This window comes from Equus caballus, chromosome 8, assembly GCF_041296265.1.
Source record: "Equus caballus isolate H_3958 breed thoroughbred chromosome 8, TB-T2T, whole genome shotgun sequence".
Taxonomy (NCBI): domain Eukaryota; kingdom Metazoa; phylum Chordata; class Mammalia; order Perissodactyla; family Equidae; genus Equus; species Equus caballus.
The window spans coordinates 61476345-61500937 of NC_091691.1; the positions used below are offsets into that span (position 1 = coordinate 61476345).

Sequence of the window (24593 nt, forward strand, 5' to 3'; positions counted from 1 at the left end):
GTAGAAGCGTGAGGCCCCTAATTCTGTAGGGTGGACTCATTCAGGGTTGTGACATCTAGTGGCACCATGATCTGGCCACACTCGAGGAATCAACCAAGGCAACCTCTCAGCTTTAATATTTCTATGTAGAGTTGGGAATTTCAGGTTCTTGACATGTGTTTGCAGACTTAGAGCCACACGCAACTTTTTCACAGGCATTATAGTTCTTCAAAACCCCTGAGTCCCCCATTAAAGGTTTATATGTTATTGGGATCCACAGGAAGCCGAGCATTTCCGTAGCTATTTTTTTGGTCTATGATGATTACAAATTTGGCTCCACAGCTGGGTGATGATAATATAACACCTAGCTTATCAAGTAGACATTTTCCAAGTCAGATGAAAAGAATGTTTTGTTATTTTTAAACCCAATTACGTTTTTGTAATATCTTAGAGACCTAGCAAAATGAAACTATCACACACGCTTCTGGAATGTGGAGACGACTGGCACCCACCTGGGTGCCAGAGTTCTCTGCTGGTCTGGCGGTGGAGGTAGATGCGCTGTCCCCATCGGCCTCCACGACTCTTTGAAGACGCCTATACTTTAGCTAAGGAAGGATGGAGGAAAAAACCCTCCCCTAAAAGTCACTTTCTATCTGACCCTAACTCAGAATCCCTCCATCTCTATTCAGTTACTGCTATTATTTATTGAATGCTTACTCAGTGCCAGGAAAAAGTCCCAAGTGCTTTGTACAATACAATAATGTGATGAAGAAGTTGTTATCCCCACAGGAACTGACTCAGGGAGGTTAAATATCTTGCCGAAGGTACGAAGCTACTAAGTGGAAGAGCGAGGATTCAAACCCATGTGTGGCTCTTAGAGGCGATGCTATGTGCCTCTAATTATTTATCTCTCAGTGTGGTAGACCATCTCTCTCCCTCCAGTTAAATTCCCCTGAGAGGGGAAATGAAGAGTCCTAGGATGCCTGGGATTTCCTTGCATTTTCTCATCAACTGTTCAGTCTGTCTGAGGCAGACTCAGACACTCCAACTCACTCCTGTAGAACCAAGTCTGTTTTTTCAAGCACCTACTGGACTAGGTCCAGTCAATCTGGCATTAAAGTCACACTTTTGTTATGAGAGAACAGCTATTTTGAGTTGCTGCTTAGGCATTTTACAGTATGACAACCCTGTCACACCCAGAATCTGGACATTTTGATAAGGACCTGAGCTTACGATTCCTGCCACAAGCTCCTGCTTTGCTTTTTCTGGGGTATCCTGATGCTCAGAGGTGAGCCCAAGAAAAGTTAGTGACATTGGCCCCAACCACCTGATAAGTCCTGGGTGCTTGCTACCCTGCTCTCTACCTCCTGCTTGCTCGGGACCTGGGACAGAGGACTGCCCTTCCCCTGGCTCACTGCCCGTCCCCCCTACCTCGTTTCTGGATCTGTAAGTAACAAACCTTGTGATTTTACTTCCTTTGTGTGAGAGTATTGAAAGTGCGCCTTTAACTGAAATGACCCTGGGGTTTTCACTTCCCCAAAGTGAGAGGCTGGATGCTGACGGAGGTACCTGACAACCCCATGTGGGTGGCTTGTGCCTCCTCATTCAGCAGATCATAATCTGCATATTCTTAATTTAACACACTAGCTACAGGTCCACAACACAGCTTTAAATCTTATTTTTCTCAAATACCAACAACACAGTGTGCTCCATTACAGGGACTTTATTTATGATGGACTTCCAGCCTTCTGACAATGAATATATGCTACCCATCCATCTTAGAACTCAGTCCCGACAGCTTGTTTCTCATAGGCTATGAGGCATTCCTGTCTATCACAAAGGGTTAACAAATTCTTCAGCAATGTTGCAGTAGAATTTGGTTTAAACTAGTAGTTCACAACCTAGAGGTTCTTTTATGATTTTCCTTTCATGAATCTCAGAAACTGCTGTAATGTTAACAACCAACCAAGAGTGAGAAGACTTTTTCTGTTACTAAAGAAGATGGAGGATATTAATCCCTGGGTTCTAGGGCCCCCAAGTTGGATACTACTGCATACATGGTTTTAGAAGAGTGGTGATCCTGTAGTTTTGACAGTGATTTGTAATTTACTGCACAGACCAGAGCAGTCTGGGAGTCAAACATCCTATTTATAGATTTTATGCAATATAAAGTCTTCCCATCATTGCTCTCCAAAATGGCATCTTCTAAAGAGGAAAAAAAGAGAGAGAGATAGCTCTTAAAGACTGTCACCTGTAAAATGTATCTGACTCAATATTTTAGATATAGTAGCCGATATCTAGAAAATTAAAATCACGGATAGAGGCCCACAATGTTATGAAAGAGAGGACGTGTTTAGAACAAATATATGAACCAATAAGGATAATCCACTTAAAGGGGGACTGTCAAGTCATTCTAATTTGAGGACACTTTGCACTACTTTAAAAAGTGAAAACGTCGGGGCCAGCCTGCTGGCATAGTACTGAAGTTCCTGTGCTCTGCAGGTTTGGATCCTGAGTGCGGACCTAGGCAGGGCTCATCAAGCCATGCTGCAGCAGGCGTCCCACATAGAAAATTGAGGAAAATGGGCACAGAGCTTAGCTCAGGGCCAATCTTCCTCAGCAAAAAGATGAGGATTGGCAGCGGATGTTAGCTCAGGGCTAATCTTTCTCACCAAAAAAAAAAAGTGAAAATGTCACCATTCAGTGAGTTGGGCATGCATGTTCCCTTAGCCTGGGCCCATCTGCAACCAGAAATTGTTTGTTTTTCCCTGGAACATTCCCATTAGGAAAGGAATAGACTCTCATCCTTGGGAGACGTTAAGTGGTGAGTTTTGTGTTGAAAAAAAAAACTGTATTAAACAATTTTTACAAAGATATATGAGGACTAGAGCAAATTTTAAATAGCCACATCAAGTACAAAGTACGTTAACAGGGCTAAACCGATTACTCCTCCACTGACAATTTTCTGTTTGGCCCCACAACCTAGTTTTGCACCTTAGTATACGGATAGGAAAACGCTGACAAGCATAAGCCAGATGACGTCAGAACGGCGGCACAACACGGAAAACACAGTCAGCATCAGTGTTGAAGGAGGAAGATTTGCTCTCACTTTTGCAGAAAGAAACAAAGACCATCAAAATCTGCTGGAGAGAGAGCGCAACTATGTGTTACAACTTAGGACACTGAAGCAGGAAGTGAAGAAGAGAAGAACTAGAAGAAAATGAACAGGCTGACATAGACAGCAATGGAGCCTCTATACCTCTAGACCTTAATGGGAGCGGGTCACGGACTGTGGCGAAATTGAGTTCACTCACCAACTACCAGCTTTGCTTCCCTTACCATGAAAGTCATGCTTTCTTTGACTCTGTTCCATTGCTCCAGCACCTTCCATCCCTAAAGATCTAGTGGGAGCTGTCACTCTTGCAGATAATGTCTCACTTGAAAGCTTATGACCATCTTTAATTACTGGGTGGGATAGCTATTAGATATATGGCATGCCTCCCTCCCAGGGCTCAGTCTACAGTAACTATCCAAAAAAGTTTTATTTAATTCTGTGGGAGCACTTAAATTTATGCTCCATTAAAGTTCCCTTTTGAAAATTACAAGCTGAAGCCACATCTAACAACGATGACGTTCTCTGGATCCCACGCACATCCTAAAAATGGAAAATTCATTTCATGGTCACAGAACCAATAAAAAATATGACCTCATTCAAAATGCCTAATTTTTTTTTTTAAGTAAATTAAATGATTTCAGGTGTTCATAAAAAAAATCTTTATGATCATAGCATTTTGTAAATATTGGAAATGCTCTAAAAGGATTTTCTTATGTCATAAGAAACTATGGCTTAGACCGGAGGCCAAAATCTTTTCTTTTCCTGTGAGATTTGCTTTTAGTTTCAAATTTAACTCTAGCATTTTTCTTTTAGTACTGAGGTCAAGATAGGGCCTTTTAGTATTTATGTTCTTACTCATCTTTCATTAAGCACAGAAAAAACAAGCAGCGCTAGTTTTCTCTAGACTTGGTTTCGTGAATGACTCTGGGTGTGACCACGTTGGATGAGTCAATCAGCCAGCCAACAAACGTGAGTCCCTACTAGGTTGCCAGGTAGGACCAAAATTCTATAGGAAAAGCTCGTGTGGGCACGTTCCTATTGAAGATCAGGCTTCGACCTTCAAGTATCATGAAACATACAGCTGAGTTGAGACATCCCTAAAATTGCCTAGAGGACTTGCCAGGAGGAGTGTTCTCTTACTTGTTACCTGTTTTTTTGGGAACACCCTCTGACATGAGTAAAAGGACCAAGGACTCTGACTCTACCAAGACTTCCCCCAAATATTCCAAGACCCTTACTGGGTACAGGGATCTCTGGGCTGGTGCCTTAAGGGCCCTGGAAGATCCTGTAAGGAGCAGGGCAAAGTCCACATGTGCAGTTTCTGGGGAGTTCTTATGTCCCAGAACAAACAGCCGGAGGTGGGCCCTCTCAGGAAAGCTTTGCAGCAACGAGGGCTCTGCATGGACAGCAAGGCACGATGACTGGCACTGAGTGCTTCCTGATGTTCAGGGCAGTCCATGACCTGGCTCCAGCCTTTCGGCCACCACTGCTCCTCACACACCCTATTCAACTCTACTCCACTGGCCCAACAAGATTTCTTGTTTCTCCTCACCTGTCCCAGCTTCCATACATTTGCTCACACTATTCTGCCTGGAGTGCCCTTCTTTCTCATCTCTCTGCTCTTCCAATTCATATATATCCTCTCAGTTCATTAAAAATGTCATAAGCTCCTTGGAGGATTCTCTCACTCATCACCCGACTAGAAGCTTCTATCTCCTCTGAATTCCTACACACATGATCTATGTATATCTCTCTTCTATTGCTTGTCACATTTTAACTTGTACGATAGTCCTCTCTTTTCATCTGTTACCTTCCCTATCAAACTGAAAGGTACTAGAGTCCAGAGTCCAGGTCTTACACGTGGTCATATTTCTAGCATCTCACCCAGTAATTCCATGGTTTTAAAACTGGCTTCTGCACAGCCTCAGGGGTCCAGAGAGGCATCTGGAGACCACCTGGTGGGGGCAGAGAGTGGACAGGGGCACGTGGAGACCCCCTGCTCCTCTAATCTGTGCTTCAGTCAGATGGGTTTTGATTTTAATTCTATTTATTGTGATTCATGTAAGTTTTTTTAAGGATTCTACAAGAGATAGAAAAAAAGAAAACCACTGCAAGAGAAATTGTCAAATAAATGAATAGAATTACACTCAATGCCTCTGGTATTTTCTCCTGTCAGATATAATAAAACCAAATGATCAAAAATGGGTAGCAAATGTTCAGAGTGTCTGTCAATCAAAGAGCATGGTCAAAATGGAGGGCCCTTCCTCTTGTCCCGTACTGACCTTTTTGCATTAAAATTTGATAGAAGCCCCCTGAAACTCTGAAAGAGTTGTTTAAGGTGTTAAACAGAACCACCCTGACACCTGGTTCTGCTCTGAGGGGTGTGTGTGTGTGTGTGTGTGTGTGTGTACATGAGCACATCAGTATTCTTTGATCTCAATGCAACTTCAGGGATATAGGAAAGAGTTACAAATGATGCTCATGATGCTTAATCCCCCACTCCCCCCAAACAAATCTACTCCTCCTTTGGTCTTCCCCGTCACAGTAAATGGCATTAATATCCGCTCTGTTGCTCAGGCTAAAAACCTAGGAGTTTTCCTTGATTTCTCTCTTTCCTTCACTACCCACATCCAATTTATCAGTAAATACTGTTGGATCTACCTCTAAAACACACTGCAAAGCAGCCCATTTCTCCCTGTCATCCACCGCTACCAACTGCTGTGGTCCAGGGCATCAACATTTCATACCTCTGCTACTGTAATCGCCTCTTCTCTGGTCTCCTGGCTTCTGCTCTCTCCTCCCTAGTATCCACTCTCCAGACAGCAAAGTCATGTTTAAACCTTTCCTATTGAAAACTCTCAAAGAGTTTCTCCTCAAACATCCAGTAAAACTCTACATCCTAACTGTTAAAAACAACCTGGCAAGCATTTACATTTCACTCCTAATTAAGCAAATTTGTTGATTCTGATAATCTTCTGTTGGAGACTTTTCCTTTCTTGATGAAAGAAAATAAATTAGTGGATGACTTAGCAGAGAGATGGAAGGACGGGCACATCACTCAAGAATAGAAATGACTTACAGCTTCAGATTTCGGAGGCACTGGAGGTGGAGGTAGGGCAATTTCTGAAGACTTCATTGCTGCTCCCAGAGTTCCGGGGACAGGAAGAGGAGAAGTTGCACATTTGGACCGGACAGAACCTCTATACTGATCACATCTGTTCTTCTCACTCAGGGAACGAGTCAGAGGCTGATGGCTGGGCTTGCCGTCCTCCAGCCACAGCTCTTCATAAGGAAGTTCTGACTTTCCTGGGATGCCTGCCAATTCTTCACTAGCTTCTGGGAAAAGGTAGTCGCTCCCACTATCACCCGAGTCCTGATAGGGCAGGATGTCATGAGGAAAGGGCGCCCACTCTCCCCCAAGGTCCCTGCAGCCATGGAGGTTCACCTCGCTGTTGCCATGGAGATTGTTGCCATACACACAGACCGAGAGCCGGTGGAAGGACTGGGTGAGCTCATCGCGAGCGTAGCTAAGGGAATTGGGCACATGGTTGTGGCCAGAGCACCGGCCCTTCTTGGGGCTCTTGCAGTCCTCATTCCAGTCAGTTTTCACATCGCGGACAGCCCGTGAATACTCATCAATGTCGAACTGTTCTTGGCAGATACCCAGCCAGTGATGGACCAGGGTTTCTGGCCATACTTCCCCCTTCACCAGGTGTTCTGGGAGGCTAAACTTGGGGACTGTCAAGTGCAAAGGGAAGTGCATGGGGAGGATCTTGTTGTTCCGGAGCACACAGCACACCACCACTGTCTTGGTCTGGATGTTCACAAACTTGTAGCGGTGCCCCTCGCGGATGAAGTGGAGGTCGTAGGGGTTCCTCGGTGGAGGGCTGGGCACAGTCACGTTCACAGGAAGCCTGGTTTTCTCCACAATGTTGCGGATGGTGTGTTCGCCCTCCTGCATCTGAAGTTCCAGGGGACTTCGGGTGCTAAATCTGCCCTTGCACTGGAAAGGAAGGCTAATGCTTTCATTGGTCCGGTGATTCATGCAGATGAGGCACGGCATTTTGCCTTTTCCCAGCTTGCTGATGGAATTGAGCTTCCCAATCTTTTTGAAGATTGTGTTGAGTCGTGACTTCTCCTTGAAAGTCTTTGCGTAAAGGATTTCTGCCTGTCCCATTAGAGTGAGTTCATCCCCAGTACACAGGGTGATGTTGTAAACTTCCGTGTCTTCATTGCATTCACCTGAAGCAACCTACAACAGGATAAATCAAACTTCAGGTTAGCTTCCTTTAGTCTATTTGCATAAAGAAGCAGAGGACTTTCTATTATGACACATGTGCACACACAAAGGAAAACGTTATGTTTTAATACTAAATTTAGCTACCCCGTTTATTTTATAATATTTATGTGGCTAAAAATAACAAGATGGTATTGGTTTACACTTTTAAAAACACAATTTTTTCTCAAGAAAAAAGTAATCTACACATTAGTGTAAAAATCTGGGAAATATAGAGGGAAAATACATACAAAAAAATAACACTCATGAGCCTGATTCAGAGATAGCCACGATATTTGATAAATATCCTTCCAGTTTCTTTTCCTATGGAGAGCAGCCTATCATATGGATAATAATTATGGGACATCACCATTATTATCATCATATCTCTTTCAGTTATAAAAAATGCTTTTATGAAGACTATTGAAGAAAATTTCTTGTTTTTTTAACTAATAAAATTTTGCAAAATTGGAAGTGAGATAAAGGATTTAAAAATGTTTTACTTCTCCCTATTCTATTATTATACAAACTATTCATGTTCATTGGGAAAAAATTAGAAAATACAGATATAAAAATGAACAAATTCTACATACTCTTACCGCTAAAGATAATCTACGTTACCAATTTCATATATAAAGAAAAAAGGTACGTCACCTAAAAAAAAAATCTATAAATGCATACACATGCATGCACAATTTTGTTGCTGAGTTTCTCACCATAATTTATCCATTTTCCCAAGTATATACTCTATCAATTGTAACACTGACCTAACACGTTCCATTACATATGCATATGCCTTAATTTATTTGACCAGTTCTTTACTGTTAGATGATGCATTTTCCTAATGTTTAGCAATAATAAATAGAACTTTTTTACGGTTCTATTAGCTCCTTAGGATAAAGGCCCAGAAGCAGAATTGCAAGGATAAAGCTATGCGGGTGTCTGAAAGGTCTACTACATACTGCCCATGTGCTTCATCAACATTATCCTTATTTATACTTCTTCCCCTTTATGAAATGATCTGTCTTTTCATATTCATGAGTAAGTTTAATGTTTACCAATATTAAAAGCAAAGTATGCATCCTGCATTTATTTATTCATGTTTTATTTTGAATATCTTTGATTATTAGTATAGTGAATATTTTTTGGTGTTTATACATCCGGATGTTCAGATCTCTTCCTTCGTGAACTGTCCATTTGTGTCCTTCACTCACTTTTCTATTGAGATGGTCATCTTACTGATTACTTTTTATGTAATGTGAATGTCATTTACGCTATATTTTTTTGACTTTGTTGCTTGAATTTCAACTTTATAGCTTCTTTAAGTAGTAAAGTATTTTTTTCTATGTAGCAAAACATTTTCAAAATTTTCCTTTTGATTTCATTCTTGGTTGTTACACTTCTACTAGTTGAGAAGATAGAGATGAGTGGTTCTGAACTGGAGGTAATTTTACCCCCACCCCTGAACTCCTGGGGACATTTGACAATGTCTGGGGACATTTTCGATTGCCACAACTGGGGGGAGCTACTTATATCTAGTGGGTAGAGGCCAGGGAGGCTGCTAAACATTCTAGGATGCACAGGACAGCCCCCACAGCAAAGAACGATCTGGTCCAAATTTCAACAGTGCTGAGGTTGAGAAATGCTAGTATAATTAACTAATATTTTCTTCTAATCTTTCGCTAGTTTCATTTATTAACTACTTTACTTATTTAACTAAAATTTCTTTGGTGAATTATTTAAGGTATGGATCTAACTTTAGTTTTTAAACAGTTAATGGAGAGCCCAGTGTACTTCCTAAATAACCATCCCTTTCATCAGTAATTTGAAGGGCCACTTTTATCATATACTAAATTTATAAAACACATACACTCATGTGTATACATATATTTGTATCTAAAAAGGTCATTTTATCCTGATGGCCTTTCTGCCTATTTTCCCATCGAAACTATGCTGTTTTAATTTCTGTATCTTTATCGTAGATTTTTAGATCTGGTAACAAAAGCCTTCACTTGTGGTTATTCTGACTCAAAGTTTTCAGATGGCAAGAAACAAAAGCAGCAAAGTCAAAAGTCATGTAACAGACTGAGTGAAAATATTTGCAATGTATATCACAGGTGAAGAGCTAATGTCCCTAATACAGAAGCAGTTTTAAAAATGACCAAAAATCCTTCAGAAAAAAGGGCAAAAGTCATCAAAAACCAATTCACTAAAAAGATGCACCATGGCCTTCAGAAGAGTCTATGAAAACATGTTCACCTTCTCTTATAATAAGAGAAATGTAAATTAATACACTGATTAAAACTCAAAAGCTTGACCTTACACTTGGTGAGGCTATGCGGAAACAGGCGTTGTTGTTCATAGCTGGTGGAAATGCCAAATGATATGAGACCCATGGTGGGAAATTTGCCAATACCTAACCAAACTATGCATGCATTTATGCGTCCACCCAGGATTCTTACATCTGAGAATTTACCTTGAAGACTATCCTCCAATAGTATGAAAATACACATGTATGAGATTATTCATTGTAGCGTTATTTGTATTCTCAAAATACTGGAACCGATTTAAATGCCCAAACATAGGAGATTGATTGACTATCATCAATTTTTTAACGTAAACTATGAGAAATTTGTTGGCTTGAGATGACTTTTCAAATCTTATTAGTACTGTGTCTTTCCAATTCTAGCTTTCTAAAAGCTTCTAAAAAGAAATTTAAAAATTTTTTATTAAATGCTGTTTCTGTATCCAATAAGATAGTCATGTTTATTTTAAATTTTGATATATTGGTTTTATACAATAAAATAGTAGATTCCCAAATATTAAAACAGCCTACGGGCCTGAAATAATCTCTACGGGATCAGAGTGCCGTTAAAACTACGTTGCATGATTCTCTGTGCTAGTGTATGCTCTATGATTTATTTATCTCAGTCACAGGTGAGATTAGTCTACAGTTCTACCATGTTATCTTTATCAGGTTTTGTTATCAGGCTTACATTAAGCCTGAGATTGATTTTTTTTTCTTTTCTGTTAACAAAAAGCGTCTAGGTAAAGTGACTGACAGTGTTCATAGTGCTTATCAAATAGTAATCATCAGTATGTTTTTAGAAAACTAGAGTAACAATCTTTGTAAATAATTTCTTATCCACTATTCTAGGTCATCTCTATAATTTTAACCTTTGGAACAAGCAACATGTCAATCGACATAAATGCTGTAAAACACAAGCAGCTGTGTTGTCTCTACAGCGAAGTAAATTTCTCTGTAGGAGGCATCATCAGTACATAAATGGCAGCACAAGACTGTTATAAAGGTAGTTCAGGCTCCTAAGGTGTAAAATCCATTTTAGGTGACTCAGATAAGTATTGCTATTACTTTTTAACGGGACCTCAACTTAACTATGTTTACTGCCAGACTCAGTATTCATTTGGGCTTCTACTTTGGGGTAAGTTTAGGAATTCAAATAAATAATACTAAATAAAATAAATTTTAACTGCTTATTTGGAATAATTTCAGATTTGCAGAAAAGTTGCAAAGATAGTATAGAAAGTTCCTGTATCCCCTTCACCTAGCTTCTCCTGTTAACATTTTACACAACCATGGCACATTATCAAAACTAAGACATTAACATCAGTAACACAATGAACTGAACTACAAGCTTTACTTGGATTTCACTTATTTTTTTTTTCCACTAATGTCCTTTTTCTGTTCCGGGATCAAATCAGGGTACCACATTGCATCCAGTCCTTTGATCTGTGAGTTTCTTGATCTTGCCTTGTTTTTTATGACCTTGATAGTTTTGAAGAATATAGATTAGGGTTTTTTTCTTTTTTAAAGCTAATCTATCATTTATAAATGACAGTACTTGGCACATACGATGGCTGACTTTCTTTTCCTACAGGACCTGTAGCTTCAAGGTTCCAGGTATTCTATTCTTTTGACTTTGGTCATCAAGAGTCCTTATAAAGATTCATTTGCTATTAATTCTAACTTTTGGGTTATCCCTATATATCAGAGGTCAGTCCACTACTGCCCATAGTCTAAATCCGGCCTACTACCTGACTCTGTAAATAAAGTTTTATTAGGACTGCTATGCCCACTCATTTATGCAACGTCTATGACTGTTTTCACTGTGCAACGGCAGTGTTGAGTCACTGCAACAGTGACTAGGTGGCCTGCAAACTCTAAAATATTTACTCTTTGTCCCTTTACAGAAAAAGTTCGCTGACCCCTGGTACAGATGAATGAAAAGAACACTGGTCTTTGGAAATAAACTGGCACAATACTCTTAACGGTACAATAATGTTAACTAAACCACAAGCTGAGTTTCAATCCTGCCTGTATTGTTAGGTGACCTCATACGAAGTGCTTTACTTTTTTGAGCCTCAGTTTCCTCATCTATAAAATGGGAACACCAGCATCTATTTTGCAGGCTAAATCAAAGTACACAAACAACTTCACGCAGTGCCTGGCATACGGCAGGCTCTCAATAAATAGAGACCATTATTATTATTGCTTTTATTAACAATAAAAACATATTAATTCTTTTGTTTCACATTGCCTTTCACATCTGTATTTACACATTCAATTTATTTCTCTCCACTAGTGTGCAAGCCCAAACCACTACTTCTAAGCATTACCCTTCCTTCTGTACTGAAGAATTGCTGAAGTTTTTCTTGAATGTTTTATCCCAGAACAAAACTTAACGTCAGACTAGAGCCTGAAATATCATTACAGTTATATCCCAAAGGAAGTGAACATATTGAAATAATTCAAAATCTATCTTTTTAGGCTAGACTAGTCTCCAAAATGCTCAGCTGCATTGCTAACTTCCTTTTTATTGGAACTTTGTAAAAAACTTGGCAGTTGATCCATTTGGATCAGGATGGAGACAGGGATGTTGAGAGAAAAGGTTCTCATGAGATCTGAGAAACACACACGTTCATCCGTACGACAAAGTACTTCCCATCAACCTACAGGGAGGCAACAGTACTTCTAAAATGTGAAGGAACAACACAGCGTATGTTTCTTTCTAGCCCTTTAAATTGGTGTTTACTATATTCCTTCCTAATTTACCTTTATAAACACACACGTTCCAGAATAAAGAAATTATAGGTCTAGTGAGTACTGCACACCAAACAAAACGAAAGGGAATGTTCATGCAGCTTGTGAGACATGAATCAGACAGTACATGCACAGATTAAACAGATCAAAATTACCCGTACTAAATGTCACTCCCTGGGCACATTCAGCAGTTTTGCCTACATTTTCATGTATGTGTTTACTTCTAAAAAAAGCTACTCCTACTCCCATACATAAAAATGCGTAACATATGTGAGTACAATCTGTAATTCCATGCTCCCAAGTCTGACGTCATCATTAATGCCAGCAATTAGCTCGGCATAAATTATGAGACTAACGTACGGACCAATCTGTGGTCACTGTCAGGGAAAGATGAAGAATCTCATAAATAAATACTCTTCCTTTGGCAGCTGAGCCAAACAGTCTACTCTGGTGTCTACAGATGTGATTTAATTGCATAATTTCTTTCCTTTTTTCTTTTTTTTAATAGCAAAAGAAACAATGCGTTCTGTCTAAGTGCTTCGGTATGCGTGCCTGGTTAACATTTCCAGTTTCAATGTTTCCTGAGAGGAAGTAATTCAAAGTGTGTTATCTAAACAACTGTAATAGGTCTAATCCAGGAAACGATCAGGGTTTTACTGCTCATAATACCATTCAGAATTAATACCCCATGGTGAAGCAATATTTTAAAACACCGATGTAAAATTTTACACACGCACACACGGACTCTCTCACACACACACACTCCGATGGCTCTGGCAACAGGCAATCCATTCTCTGAGAACAATTGTTCCAAAGATCAAATATGCAACAGAGGTTAAAGTGTCAACTCTTGAAAATCATGATTGATCTGATTGATATATACATAGACAATATTTGATTGATATTGGATCATTTCCCCCAAAACTTCAAATTTTACAACACTTTCCTTTGGGAAAATGGCAGAAAATGAGAAAGTAAGGGCATGAAGAGTTAACATAAACGTCAATCCTAAGGGTCCTTTTTTTTTTTTAACCAGGAAACAGGTCAAGGATGACAAGCACCACATCGATGATTTAATTTGTGACAGTGCAGTAGAGGGCTTGCCAGCTAGTAGTTTTTCAGAGGAGGTCTCAGAACCTCAGATGACAAAAACCGTCATCACCACTGCCACCAAAAAAACACTGGCTGTCTTCAAACAACAATAATAACCTTGCGTTCGTATCCAATTCATCATTCTGAATGAATCTTGAAAATAAATGATATCTGACTCATTGTAAGGAAAACATGCAATTTTTTAAAACTGGAAAGTAAAATAAAAATTGGCTACGTCTAAATTCATTCACCCTTCACTTTTAAAATTCATTCTTACACCTAACAAAATTCAGGTTGCATAGTAATTGATGATTTCTGATGTCTCTGGAATATAGGCAAGAACAAGGTAGTGAGCTAAAGGCCTCTGAGCAGCCAAAAAGATGTGATGTTGCTGATGTTGGGCTTCGAGAAAAGCCTTTAAGGACCTTAACTTAGCACACTTACTCCTATCTAATCAAAACTCTTCCAACTTGGTTACCCGTTTCTAGCCCGCAGCAGAATAGAAGTGGAAATTAAAACTAGAAATATGGACTGTTAAGGCAGCTATTCTAACAAATCTAAGAGGCAACAAACAAAAATTTAAACGAGACCATAAAACACCAAATTCTCAGGGTTGTGGGACTCCCCATATAAAGGCAAAAGTCCTCCGCAACTCAGGGGATGAGGATAAGTTTAAGTTTTGTTCAAGCACTTCTCTTTAAGATGGCAGAAAAGTGCAATATATTTTAAGAAAGTGAAAGGAAATTACAGTCATTTTGGGCAGAATTTTTGTTAGAAGGCACACTACTCCAAAAGCTGGCTACCTAGAACTACTCATGTCCTAAAGGCTCCAGAGGAAAATGCCAGAGCACACGATCTCTCTCCATTTTGAAAAAAAATCACAGGAAAAAACTGTCTCTGATATTATTATGGACTTACAACGTGAGGAGGAGATTCCTTTTCTGAATTGTCAAGACAAAAACTAGGAATGGTATTTTAAACTAGGAATGTTGGTTATGACCGAACAACAGTCTTAAAATAAAACAAAACAACAAAAAACCTCCCCAAAGAACACAAATGTTTCAGCACCACTGCTCTGTGTTACTTTACAGGACCAACCACAGGATGGCCGATGCACGGAGAACAAAGTCCACCAGGTAAGCTCTTTCTGTCTTTTAAAAGACACAACCAGAGAGTAAAATAATTATGACAAGAGTAGAATCATGGGCAGCCCCAAACCTCTTCATTAATGGATTTTCAACCCTGTTTGTAGTTTGTTCTGTTAAGATGAGTAAAGAAAGTAACATGACATATGTTTAATATGTTAACTATGTATGGAAATAAGATACAGTGTAACTAGTTGGCAGAATGGGAAGATCTTTATTTCTCCAGCACTTTTTCAGATGGCAACTTTAAAAAGCGTAACTAATATGTTAAGATAAAAGGCACATGGATTGCTTCAAATCTATGACTTCACGAAAAAACCGGCTGATTCTCAGTAACTTGGAAGCCTTGAAAAAAATCCAAAGTTCAGCCTCAAGTTACACAAACCACATTAAACTTTAGAACTCTTGCTTATTTATTCAGTGATGCATTTTAGCCACTTCAGTGTATCTTTAACACTGCTTCAAGTAACAATGCAAGAACTCAACGCTAGTCTTATTTCTCTGTTAATACCTGTTAATACCCTACAGTGGCATTTTTGAAGGGGTTCATTTTGACACATGCTATCTAATTAGACACTGTACTGATGCTGATGGAGAGAAAATACCAACTTAACTTGTAGGATTTTATTTTTAAAATATTGGCATCATAGTCTGGTATGAAAGAAGATCTAAAAATCTGCACGTATAACATTCATAAAAACTGCCAAATCCTTTGTGTCAGACCATAAGCATTTCAGAAATACGAAAGACAGAATGATGGCTAGGTAATAATATTGAACACGTTTATTTAGATTTTTAAAAACGAAAATGAATTAACCGTGCAAGCTATTGTGTCAATGTGAAAGGATATTCTGATCACAATTGTGAGCCTTATCTCAAATCCACAAATAGAACTGGAGGGAGCAGAAGGATGACTGGATTGAATTAGGAGACCTCGCTTTGCTGCTAAGTCATTTTGTGGCTTCATGTGAATCAATGAAGCCAGCTAACATGTTTCTTAGTTTTCCTATTTGTTAAAAGAAGTAGGACTAGGCAACGTGTAAGGGCCTTTTCAGATAAAATTTGATGATTATAAAACCTCAAAGTCTGTAAACTTCCTAGTGTCACTGGATTCTTTATATTTTATTATTTTAATCTTGGTCATGTTTCTCAGTATTGAGAAGCTCAGCTATTGCTTAAGTTCTCTGAATCTTATATGATGTTTTTCCTCTTAAAAAAAGACAACTCTGAAATCCTTTGCCCTACACTACATCAGCTTGGCCACTAGTCACTGATACCCCTGCCAAAAACAGGTGCCAAACCTAGTAATCTGGAGCTGATATGCAGGTGACAGGACTGTCAGCTCAGCTCCTGCGTCGGACCACACGGTAATGGTTCTTAAGAGGTCTGTGCAGGTCTGGCCCCAGGGTGGAGTGGTTAAGTTCAAAAGCTCTGCTTTGGTGGCCCAGGGTTCACCGGTTTGGATGCTGGGCGTGGATCTACACACCACTCATCAAGCCGTGCTGTGGTGGCATCCCACACAGAAGAACTACAATAACCTACAACTAGGATATACAACTATGTACTGGGGCTTTGGAGAGGTAAAAAAAAAAGCAAGAAAAGAGGATGATTGGCAACAGATGTTAGCTCAGGGCCAATCTTCCTCACCAAAAAAAAAAAAAAAAAAAGAGGTCTGTGCAAGCCAAAGTGGTGAGTATGTTCCCCATCTGAGTGAAATCTCACAATTCCTGAGTAGGGCACTTTCCCCAGCTGAGACAATGCAAACTTGTTATGTCGCCTCTGGGGAAATCTGGGCTGGAACAGCTGACAGCTTGAACCTCACTAGCTGGAATGAAAATAGCAACATTGTAGCAACCAGATTAGGGTATTTGGGCTCTCCGATTTGAGAGCAGAAATTTGAACGTAGAGAGCTTTAGGGCAACAGCGCTGCAGTCAGGCTGCCTCTACCCACTTAAAGAGAGCTGCCTGACACCCACTGTCAAATCGGAGGCTGCGCTGCCTTCCCTCTCTCCCCACAAAGGTCACAATCAAGACAGAACTTAAATTAAGACTTAATTTGTTAGTCATTATTTTGATGGCAGAAAACAAATGTGTGGGAAAATTTCTCATCATTACTGGGCTGGGTTTGAAAGGCTGGGAGACATTTGAAATAATTCACTAAGTACTGGTGTGATGAGTTTCCAAAAAAGGATCTGAAATGAAGAGGTATTCTGAAACAACAACAAACAGCTACTACGTACTGAGTTCTTCATATTAAGACATTGGGTATAAAGTACTAAATAAAAAGTAAGTGAAATAAGCTGTGGTGGGAAATTTTTTAAAAATGTGAAACTTAGTATGATTTTATGTTCTGAATCAGGGGTTGGCAAACTTCTTCTTTCAGGGCCAGACAGTAGTAATGGGCTTTGTGGGCCATATGGTCTCTTGCAATCACTCAGCTCTGCTGTTGTATCACGGAAGTAGCCACAGACGCCACTAAATGTATGTGGGTGGCTATGGGCTGATAAAACTTTATTTGCAAAAACAGGTGGCTTGCCCCAAGACTGTAGATGGCCAACCCCTATACTTATGTTCATTCTCATGACAAATCTATGAGGTGGGTAGTATCATTCCCATTTTACTGGTGAAGCCATCTGGGCTCAAGTGGTCATGTGACCTGCCCGTGGTCACAGTCAATGCTTGGAGCTGGGGTCTGAACTCAGCTCTGAATTCAGGGCCTGAACTACACTACACAGTCCAATGTGCTCTTTAGATCATGGTGGCTTATTTAAAAATGTATGTCTGAAAATTGTTGGTGTGGCTATTTTTCTTACTAAAGGTCGTTGGGATGGCCAAATCAGAAATAGCACCTCTTTTGACTTTGGAAGTAAACATGAGAATAGAGAAGGTTGATGAAAAAACTAAAAGAGGTAGTTAAGAAAATGCCTATTACCTGGAGACATGAACAGACATTTCTCCAAAGAAGATATACGGATGGCCAATAGGCACATGAAAAGATGCTCATCATCGCTGATCATCAGGGAAATGCAAATCAAAACTACAATAAGATATCACCTTACACCCATTAGAATGACAAAAATATCTAAAACTAATAGTAACAAATGTTGGAGAGGTTGTGAAGAAAAAGGAACCCTCGTACACTGCTGGTAGGAATGCAAACTGGTGCAGCCACTATGGAAAACAGTATGGAGATTCCTCAAAAAATTAAAAATAGAACTACCATACGATCCAGCCATCTCACTACTGGGTATTTATCCAAAGAGCTTGAAGTCAGCAATCCCAAAAGTCCTATGCACCCCAATGTTCATTGCAGCATTATTTACAATAGCCAAGACATGGAAGCAACCTAAGTGCCCAGCAACAGACGAATGGATAAAGAAGATGTGGTACATATATACAATGGAATACTACTCAGCTGCAAAACAGAACAAAATCATTCCATTTGCAATGACATGGATGGACCTTGAGGGAATTATGTTAAGTGAAATAAGCCAGCTAGAGAAGGATAATCTGTGTATGACTCCACTCATATGAGGAATTTAAAATTATGGACTAAGAACAGTTTAGTGGATACCAGGGGAAAGGTGGGGTGGGGGGTGGGCACAAAGGGTGAAGTGGTGCACCTACAACACGACTGACAAACATTAATGTACAACTGAAATTTGACAAGATTGTAACCTATCACTGACTCAATAAAAAAAAAAGAAAAAAGAAAATGCCTATTACAGTTAAAAACAAATATGCAGGAAAGCAGTAAACAAAAGTGAAAATCTCACCATGGAAAACAAAAACTGGACAAAGAAACAAAATGTGAAAGAGGCAGTGATTGCTGTTCTAAAAATATGGAATGCCATTAGCTTTGAAGGGAATGGAGGAAATGTACACAAATGATCAGCGAGAGGCTACCTGCACCATATTCTTTCATTTTCTTCACCTCATCTCCCATCTTCTGTTTCTATCACCTCAGTTGCCCATTCAAATGGACATACTTAGATCCGAAAAAACAGCTACTCCTGTCATTTCCTATATTACTGCCTAAAGTTCAGTTTCAAGCATCTCATACTCTACCACAACTGCTATTGTGCACCCCACTTTCCTAAACATTTGCACTTCAGAAGTTCCCTAACTCCACCAGGATCTCCAGTTTTCAGTGACATTATTCTTCTTGGAGTCACACTTTCTTACCCAGTGAGGAGTCTGTGGTCCATCACTGCCTGTCACTCTAGGGCACACTTTTATCCGAACCTTTGCTGATCTCTGTCACACTCACCTGGTGGAACCCCGACTTGGATTAAACCCAACCCTGTCTATGCTGTACCTGCATCCAGGCAGCTGAAGAAGGCTGAAGAAAAAAGGGTTGGTGCTGAGTAATCCCACTTGAAATTTACCTTGACAAAACTCTGGGAACATCCTTCTGTACTTTCCTGGCTAACTTACTTTCTGGGTCCCTGAGCTGATTATTTCCTTACTGTCAAGGCTACCAAAGGCTTCTGTTTTGCTAAATTGAACGGTTAGTTCCTAGTCTTCATCTAATTCAATCACTAAGTAGCATCGGACACAGCTGCATACTCCTCTTTGAAACACTTTTGTCAGTTGGCTTCTGGGACACCACATGCTCCACTGTCTTTCTATCTCACTGCTACTCCTTTCAATCTCTTCTTGACCCCAGTGCTGGGGGGTTTCAGGGCTCAGCCCTTAGATCTCCTCTCTTCTTTATCTGGTCTCTAGGTTAGAGTTTCCCAACCTCGGCACTACTGACATTATGGGCCAAATCATTCTTTGATGTGGGGGCTGTCCTGTGCTGTAGGATCTCCAGCAGCATCCCTGTCCCCTTCTCATAAGAAGCCAGCAGCAGCCGCCTGTACATCAAATTGTGGCAATCAAAATTGTATCCAGACATTGTCAAATGTCCCCTGAGGGAAAAAAAATCGCCTCTACTTGAGAACCACTGATATAGGTAAACTCAACTAGCCCAGGGGCTTCAAATGCCATCTAGGAGCTAATGAACCCCGACATATAGTCCAAGCCCAGACCTTGCCCCAAGCTCCAGACCTGTCTATCAACTGTCTCCTCATTAGCTTTATTTGGAGGTAGTCTTTGTGCTTGTTTATTTATTGTCTGCTTCCCCAATAGACTGTAATCAAGCAGGCAGAGGTTTGCACATTCACTCTTTACCTCCCGTGCCTAGACCAGTGCAGGACACACAGTAGGTGCTCAAAATATATTTGCTGCTTAAAGAATTAAACACTTAACAGATGCTCCTATCATGATGCTTCATTTCAATTTGTACTTGTAAGTATATACGTGAATACATATATACAGACATATATTTCTTTATTTCAGATTATGTCTTTTGACTCTCATAATTCTAGTTAGCTGCCAATTGTCAATGACAAGTCATTCCTTCAAACGTTTATTGTCTTGGTCTCATTTATAGTGTATCTGATGTGGAGATTAGAGGATGAAGTTTTCCAAGAAGGTTTGACTTCTGCTATCTTTTAAAAAATTGCCTCCTGGATAATAGCTATATTATATTTAATATTATATAATATTTAATAACATTTATAATAGCTCTATTTATGAGTAAGTTGTACCGTTTTTCATATTTTTCCTCCCTCTCCAGGGGCAGTAGTAACCAAGCATACCATTTCCTTATACCACTTAGCTCTCACATTAACCACTGCATTTAAGTACATGCACACTATCATCAATTTTTAAAGAACACCATGACTTTCAGCGTTGTTTTTTTGGGCCCAGGTAGTTTCCAGACATCTTTTCTACAGATCTCCTCAGTTTATTTATTTACTTGGGTATTTATTCACTAAGCACATTGACTTTTGTGTACTTCTTCATGCAAATTTTCTGAGGTTCCTTCATCAATTCTTCTTTGATAGAATTGAATGATATCTTAAGGATTAGTGCAAGCTTAAAGTGACAGCATCTTAAAATTTTATTAATAGAGTAGAGCCAGCCCTGGTGGTCTAGTGGCTAAGATTCAGTACCCTCACCGCTGTGGCCCAGGTTTCTTTCAGGTCAGGGAACCACACACTCGTCTGACGGTTATCATACTGTGGCAGCTGCATGCTGCTCTGATGTTGAAAGCTGTGCCACCAGTATTTCAAATACCAGCAGGGTCACCCATGGTGGACAGGTTTCAGCAGAGCTTCCAGACTAAGATAGACTAGGGAGAAGAAACTGGCCACTCACTTTCAAAAAAACTGGCCATGAAAACCCTCTGAATAGCAGCAGAGCATTGTCTGACAGAGCACTGGAAGGTGAGAAGATGGCACAAAAAGACCAGGCAGGGTTCTGCTCTGCTCTACACAGGGTCACTAGGAGTCAGAATTGACTGGACAGCACTAACCACAAAACAGACCAGAGAGATTAAATATTTATGTATGCATAGTACAGGAACTCAACCCAAACCTAGTCAGCTCTATGGTTGCTATAAGCCTGTACTCCATAGACTTATCTGTGCCTTTGAACTCTTCTTCGATTTAAAAAACTGTGGTAAACTGCATATAATATAAAATTTGCCATCTTAACCATTACGTTTTTTTTTTTTTTGAGGAAGATCAGGCCTGAGCTAACTACTGCCAATCCTCCTCTTTTTGCTGAGGAAGCCTGGCCCTGAGCTAACATCTGTGCCCATCTTCCTCTACTTTATATGTGGGACGCTTACCACAGCATGGCGTGTCAAGAGGTGCCATGTCTGCACCTGGGATCCGAACTGGCGAACCCCGGGCCACCCAAGCGGAACGTGTGCACTTAACCGCTGCGCCACCAGGCCAGCCCTATCTTAACCATTTTTAAGTGTACAGGTCAGTAGTAGTAAGTATCTTCACATTGTTGTGCTGAACTTTTGAATGATGTCACTAGTATATACATTTTAATCAATACAGTCAATCATGGTATTCTGTTAAAAAAAACCTATCAAAATGTATTGTTTCAGTACTATTCTTTCAGTTATCGCTGATTTAACACAAATTCACAAAAATAGCTGCTACAGGCATTTAAAAAAAATCTCTTACAGGAACAATATGCCGTAAAAGACTGAATATAAAATTTTAATACTTGAGGAAATCTTAAAAATCATAAAAAAAATTTTTATGCTTGATTTCTCATCATTTATCAGTAAACGAAATGTTTTCAGAAAAGAGTTTAACAGCATTAATTTTCCTATCTACACAATATACTCTCTTCATTTAGGTAATTCTAAATATAAGTTTTAAGGAGAGATTTAAATCATATCAATACACTAATGGAATAGGATTTGACTAGCTCCTGGCGAATGAATCTTGGTAAGTTTAAAAATGAACATGTTCTCACAAATCTTCAATGTGAAGGAGTAAAAGTTGTCTTGGTGACTCATAGACTAGACCAGTGAGGAGTTAGAAATTATAAATATTTTTGAATATAAGCATAATTTGGTTAGTAAAGAATCTGACAAAACACAAAATCTCACCCATTTTAATTAAAAAAAACAAAGAAAGAGACAATGGCAGCTGTGAATATTTTAGAACTGGAAGAAAGAATGATTTAGCTTAGCCAATCAAATGGCAGAACCACTTCCCCAATCAGGAGGCTGTCGTGGGCCCTCCCCCCTTTCCTGAGGCGTGTGGGTGGAGTGATTCATCCACAAAGACACTGTTGCATTCTTGGGCTAAGATACCACACAGTCTGTTTTTCACACAGAGTGGATTTCTAAGAAACAGGCATTCTGCCCCCCTAAATCTTGACCTGTCCAGAGAACGTGACTTACTGGGACTTCCTGCCGACTGGAGGTTAAGCAGAAAATCCTTTCAACGTGAACACTTGCTAAAATGTTTTAGTGTAATTGCAAGTGTTGCTGAAGAAAACGCAGTGGATTTGCAGTGTGGGGACCTGGAGTTGGCCACCCCAAGATATGTCTCTTTGGCATCAGGATTATTTGAGGCTGATTGCTTTTGATAAACTGGGACAGGCAAGGAGGCTCTGAGGAATGGAACTTGCCCCTTATTAGGACACATCTACATTTGTAAGGTAATCTCTATCTGTAAAAGGTGCCTCCCTCTCTGTACCAGGAAGAAGAAAGGAGATGACCTTCTCTCTAAAAACTCTTAATCAATACTAAAGGCAAGGACTTAAATCTGCATTTTATTGTGCTAGTCTGGTAACCTCCTCTAACTGACTTCCCTCCCCCTCCCAACTTTGGCATTTCTTTAAGGATTAAGCATCTTTCCTTAGGCTAGGAACTGATTGCTGCGCTCACCTGTGACGCCCAGCTCCAGACAATCGACTTGCCTCCAGCTATGCCCTCTGAGACAACAGACCCACTACCTGCTGTGTCCATCAAGCAATGTGCTGACAGGGCAATCTTGTGACTATTGTGGGAGGGACATTTCAATCACATGTGAAACACCCTGTTTGGGGGTATATAACCACTCTGTGCACCCCACTTCTTCGGTGCCCTTTCTTCCTTCGGGAAGAAAGGCCTCGGGCCATGGTTCCTCATAAAGCTTTGTTTAATTTTCTCTTGCTATTCTGTCTCATGTGAATTTAATTCGTTCTCCGGCCAGACGAACCCCCATTTGGGAAGAGGAAATGTCTTTCTCCCCTACAGCAGGCAATAAGGCTGGGCCAGCTTAAGGCTGGAGCTAGCTAGTGGCACTGATTCTCTGGTTAGTCTCTCTTCAAGAGCAAGTCTAGGCAAAGGAACTCACTTAACATGCAGAAGGGGATGAACTGTCCCTTTAAGAATGCAAAACAAACAGTACAGTAAATGCTACTTAGCATTTCTCTGATAAACAAGGATGGATAAATATCTATTAGGCAACCTTCTATACACCAATTTTCCCTATGTATACGGATAAAGATAGTCCACAAAGAATGGAATGAATACACGCTGATCTCAGGGCATGCTCTGGAAGTCTCTTTCTCTAAATAAGTGTTCAGTATTAGATTCATCATAGCCCTTTTGCTTGCTCCTATAAGAGGAGCATCTAGCCTCACAGAAGATCTGGCCAAACAACTGTTACATATTAGGCAATAAAGTCTGAATTAAAAAAACATCTTTTGGGGCCGGCCTGGTGGCACAGTCGTTATGTTTGCGCACTTTGCTTTGGGGGCCTGGGGTTCGCTGGTTTGCATCCCAGGCGCGGACACACACACCACTCATCAAGCCATGCTATGGCAGCATTCCACATACAAAATAGAGGAAGACGGGCAACAGATGTTCGCTCAGGGCCAACCATCCTCAGCAAAAAAAAAAAAACCCAAAACCCAAAACATCTTTTATCTGTCTTAACAGCTATTCAAGCAAAAGATAATGCTCATTAAGTAAGGTAACCTGTTGGGGAGTCAGGTCAGCTACGGCATAGGCACTTCTTAGAAGAACAGTTTGGGTCACCGACACTAACCATTAGGAGGAGGGAATGCTCCTATGAGGCACAGATGGGCACTTACTGTGTACACAATGACCTGAAAGTTCAACTATTTGAGTAAGGATAAATATTTGGTTCTTCCAGGGCTACCTTCACGTTGAATGTTATTTCCTCCATGACGTACACGCGTTCAGGAAATGCTTTAGCCACCTCCTCCACACTGTTGAAATATTGCACTGGCTCCTTTATATCTCGGTCTTGTTCCAGCAGCTTGAATTGCCCTAAAATACATGATAAAGGGAAGAGATGTGAGATGTTGACGCTGGACTGCTGTCACCGTGGCGACCGCATCCCTTTCCTCTCGCCCACTCTTCTATGTCAAAGGCTTCTGATTATTATCATTTTTAAAACAAGTTACCATGGCAGAGGGTTTCCTTAAACTGGAATACATATTTAAAAATCACTTAGAAATGAAAACAAATGTATATTTTTTCTTTTTTTTTTGCTTACATTAACGTTTATTCACAGAGGACCAAAATCAAACTCAATGGATGCTTACTTA

General features: G+C 40.1%; 1 protein-coding gene across 4 annotated transcripts in view; it reads right to left on the reverse strand.

Moving 5' to 3' along the window:
• Positions 1-24593, reverse strand: part of GAREM1 (GRB2 associated regulator of MAPK1 subtype 1) — a 209092-nt gene that overhangs the window by 14761 nt on the left and 169738 nt on the right. For all 4 annotated transcript variants that reach the window (XM_070275609.1, XM_023647616.2, XM_001496712.7 and 1 more), the window contains 2 exons: positions 24182-24312; positions 6174-7346 (listed from right to left, as the gene is read on the reverse strand). In XM_070275609.1, the coding sequence (XP_070131710.1) occupies positions 6174-7346; positions 24182-24312 (1304 nt within the window). The remainder of the gene's footprint in view (positions 1-6173; positions 7347-24181; positions 24313-24593) is intronic.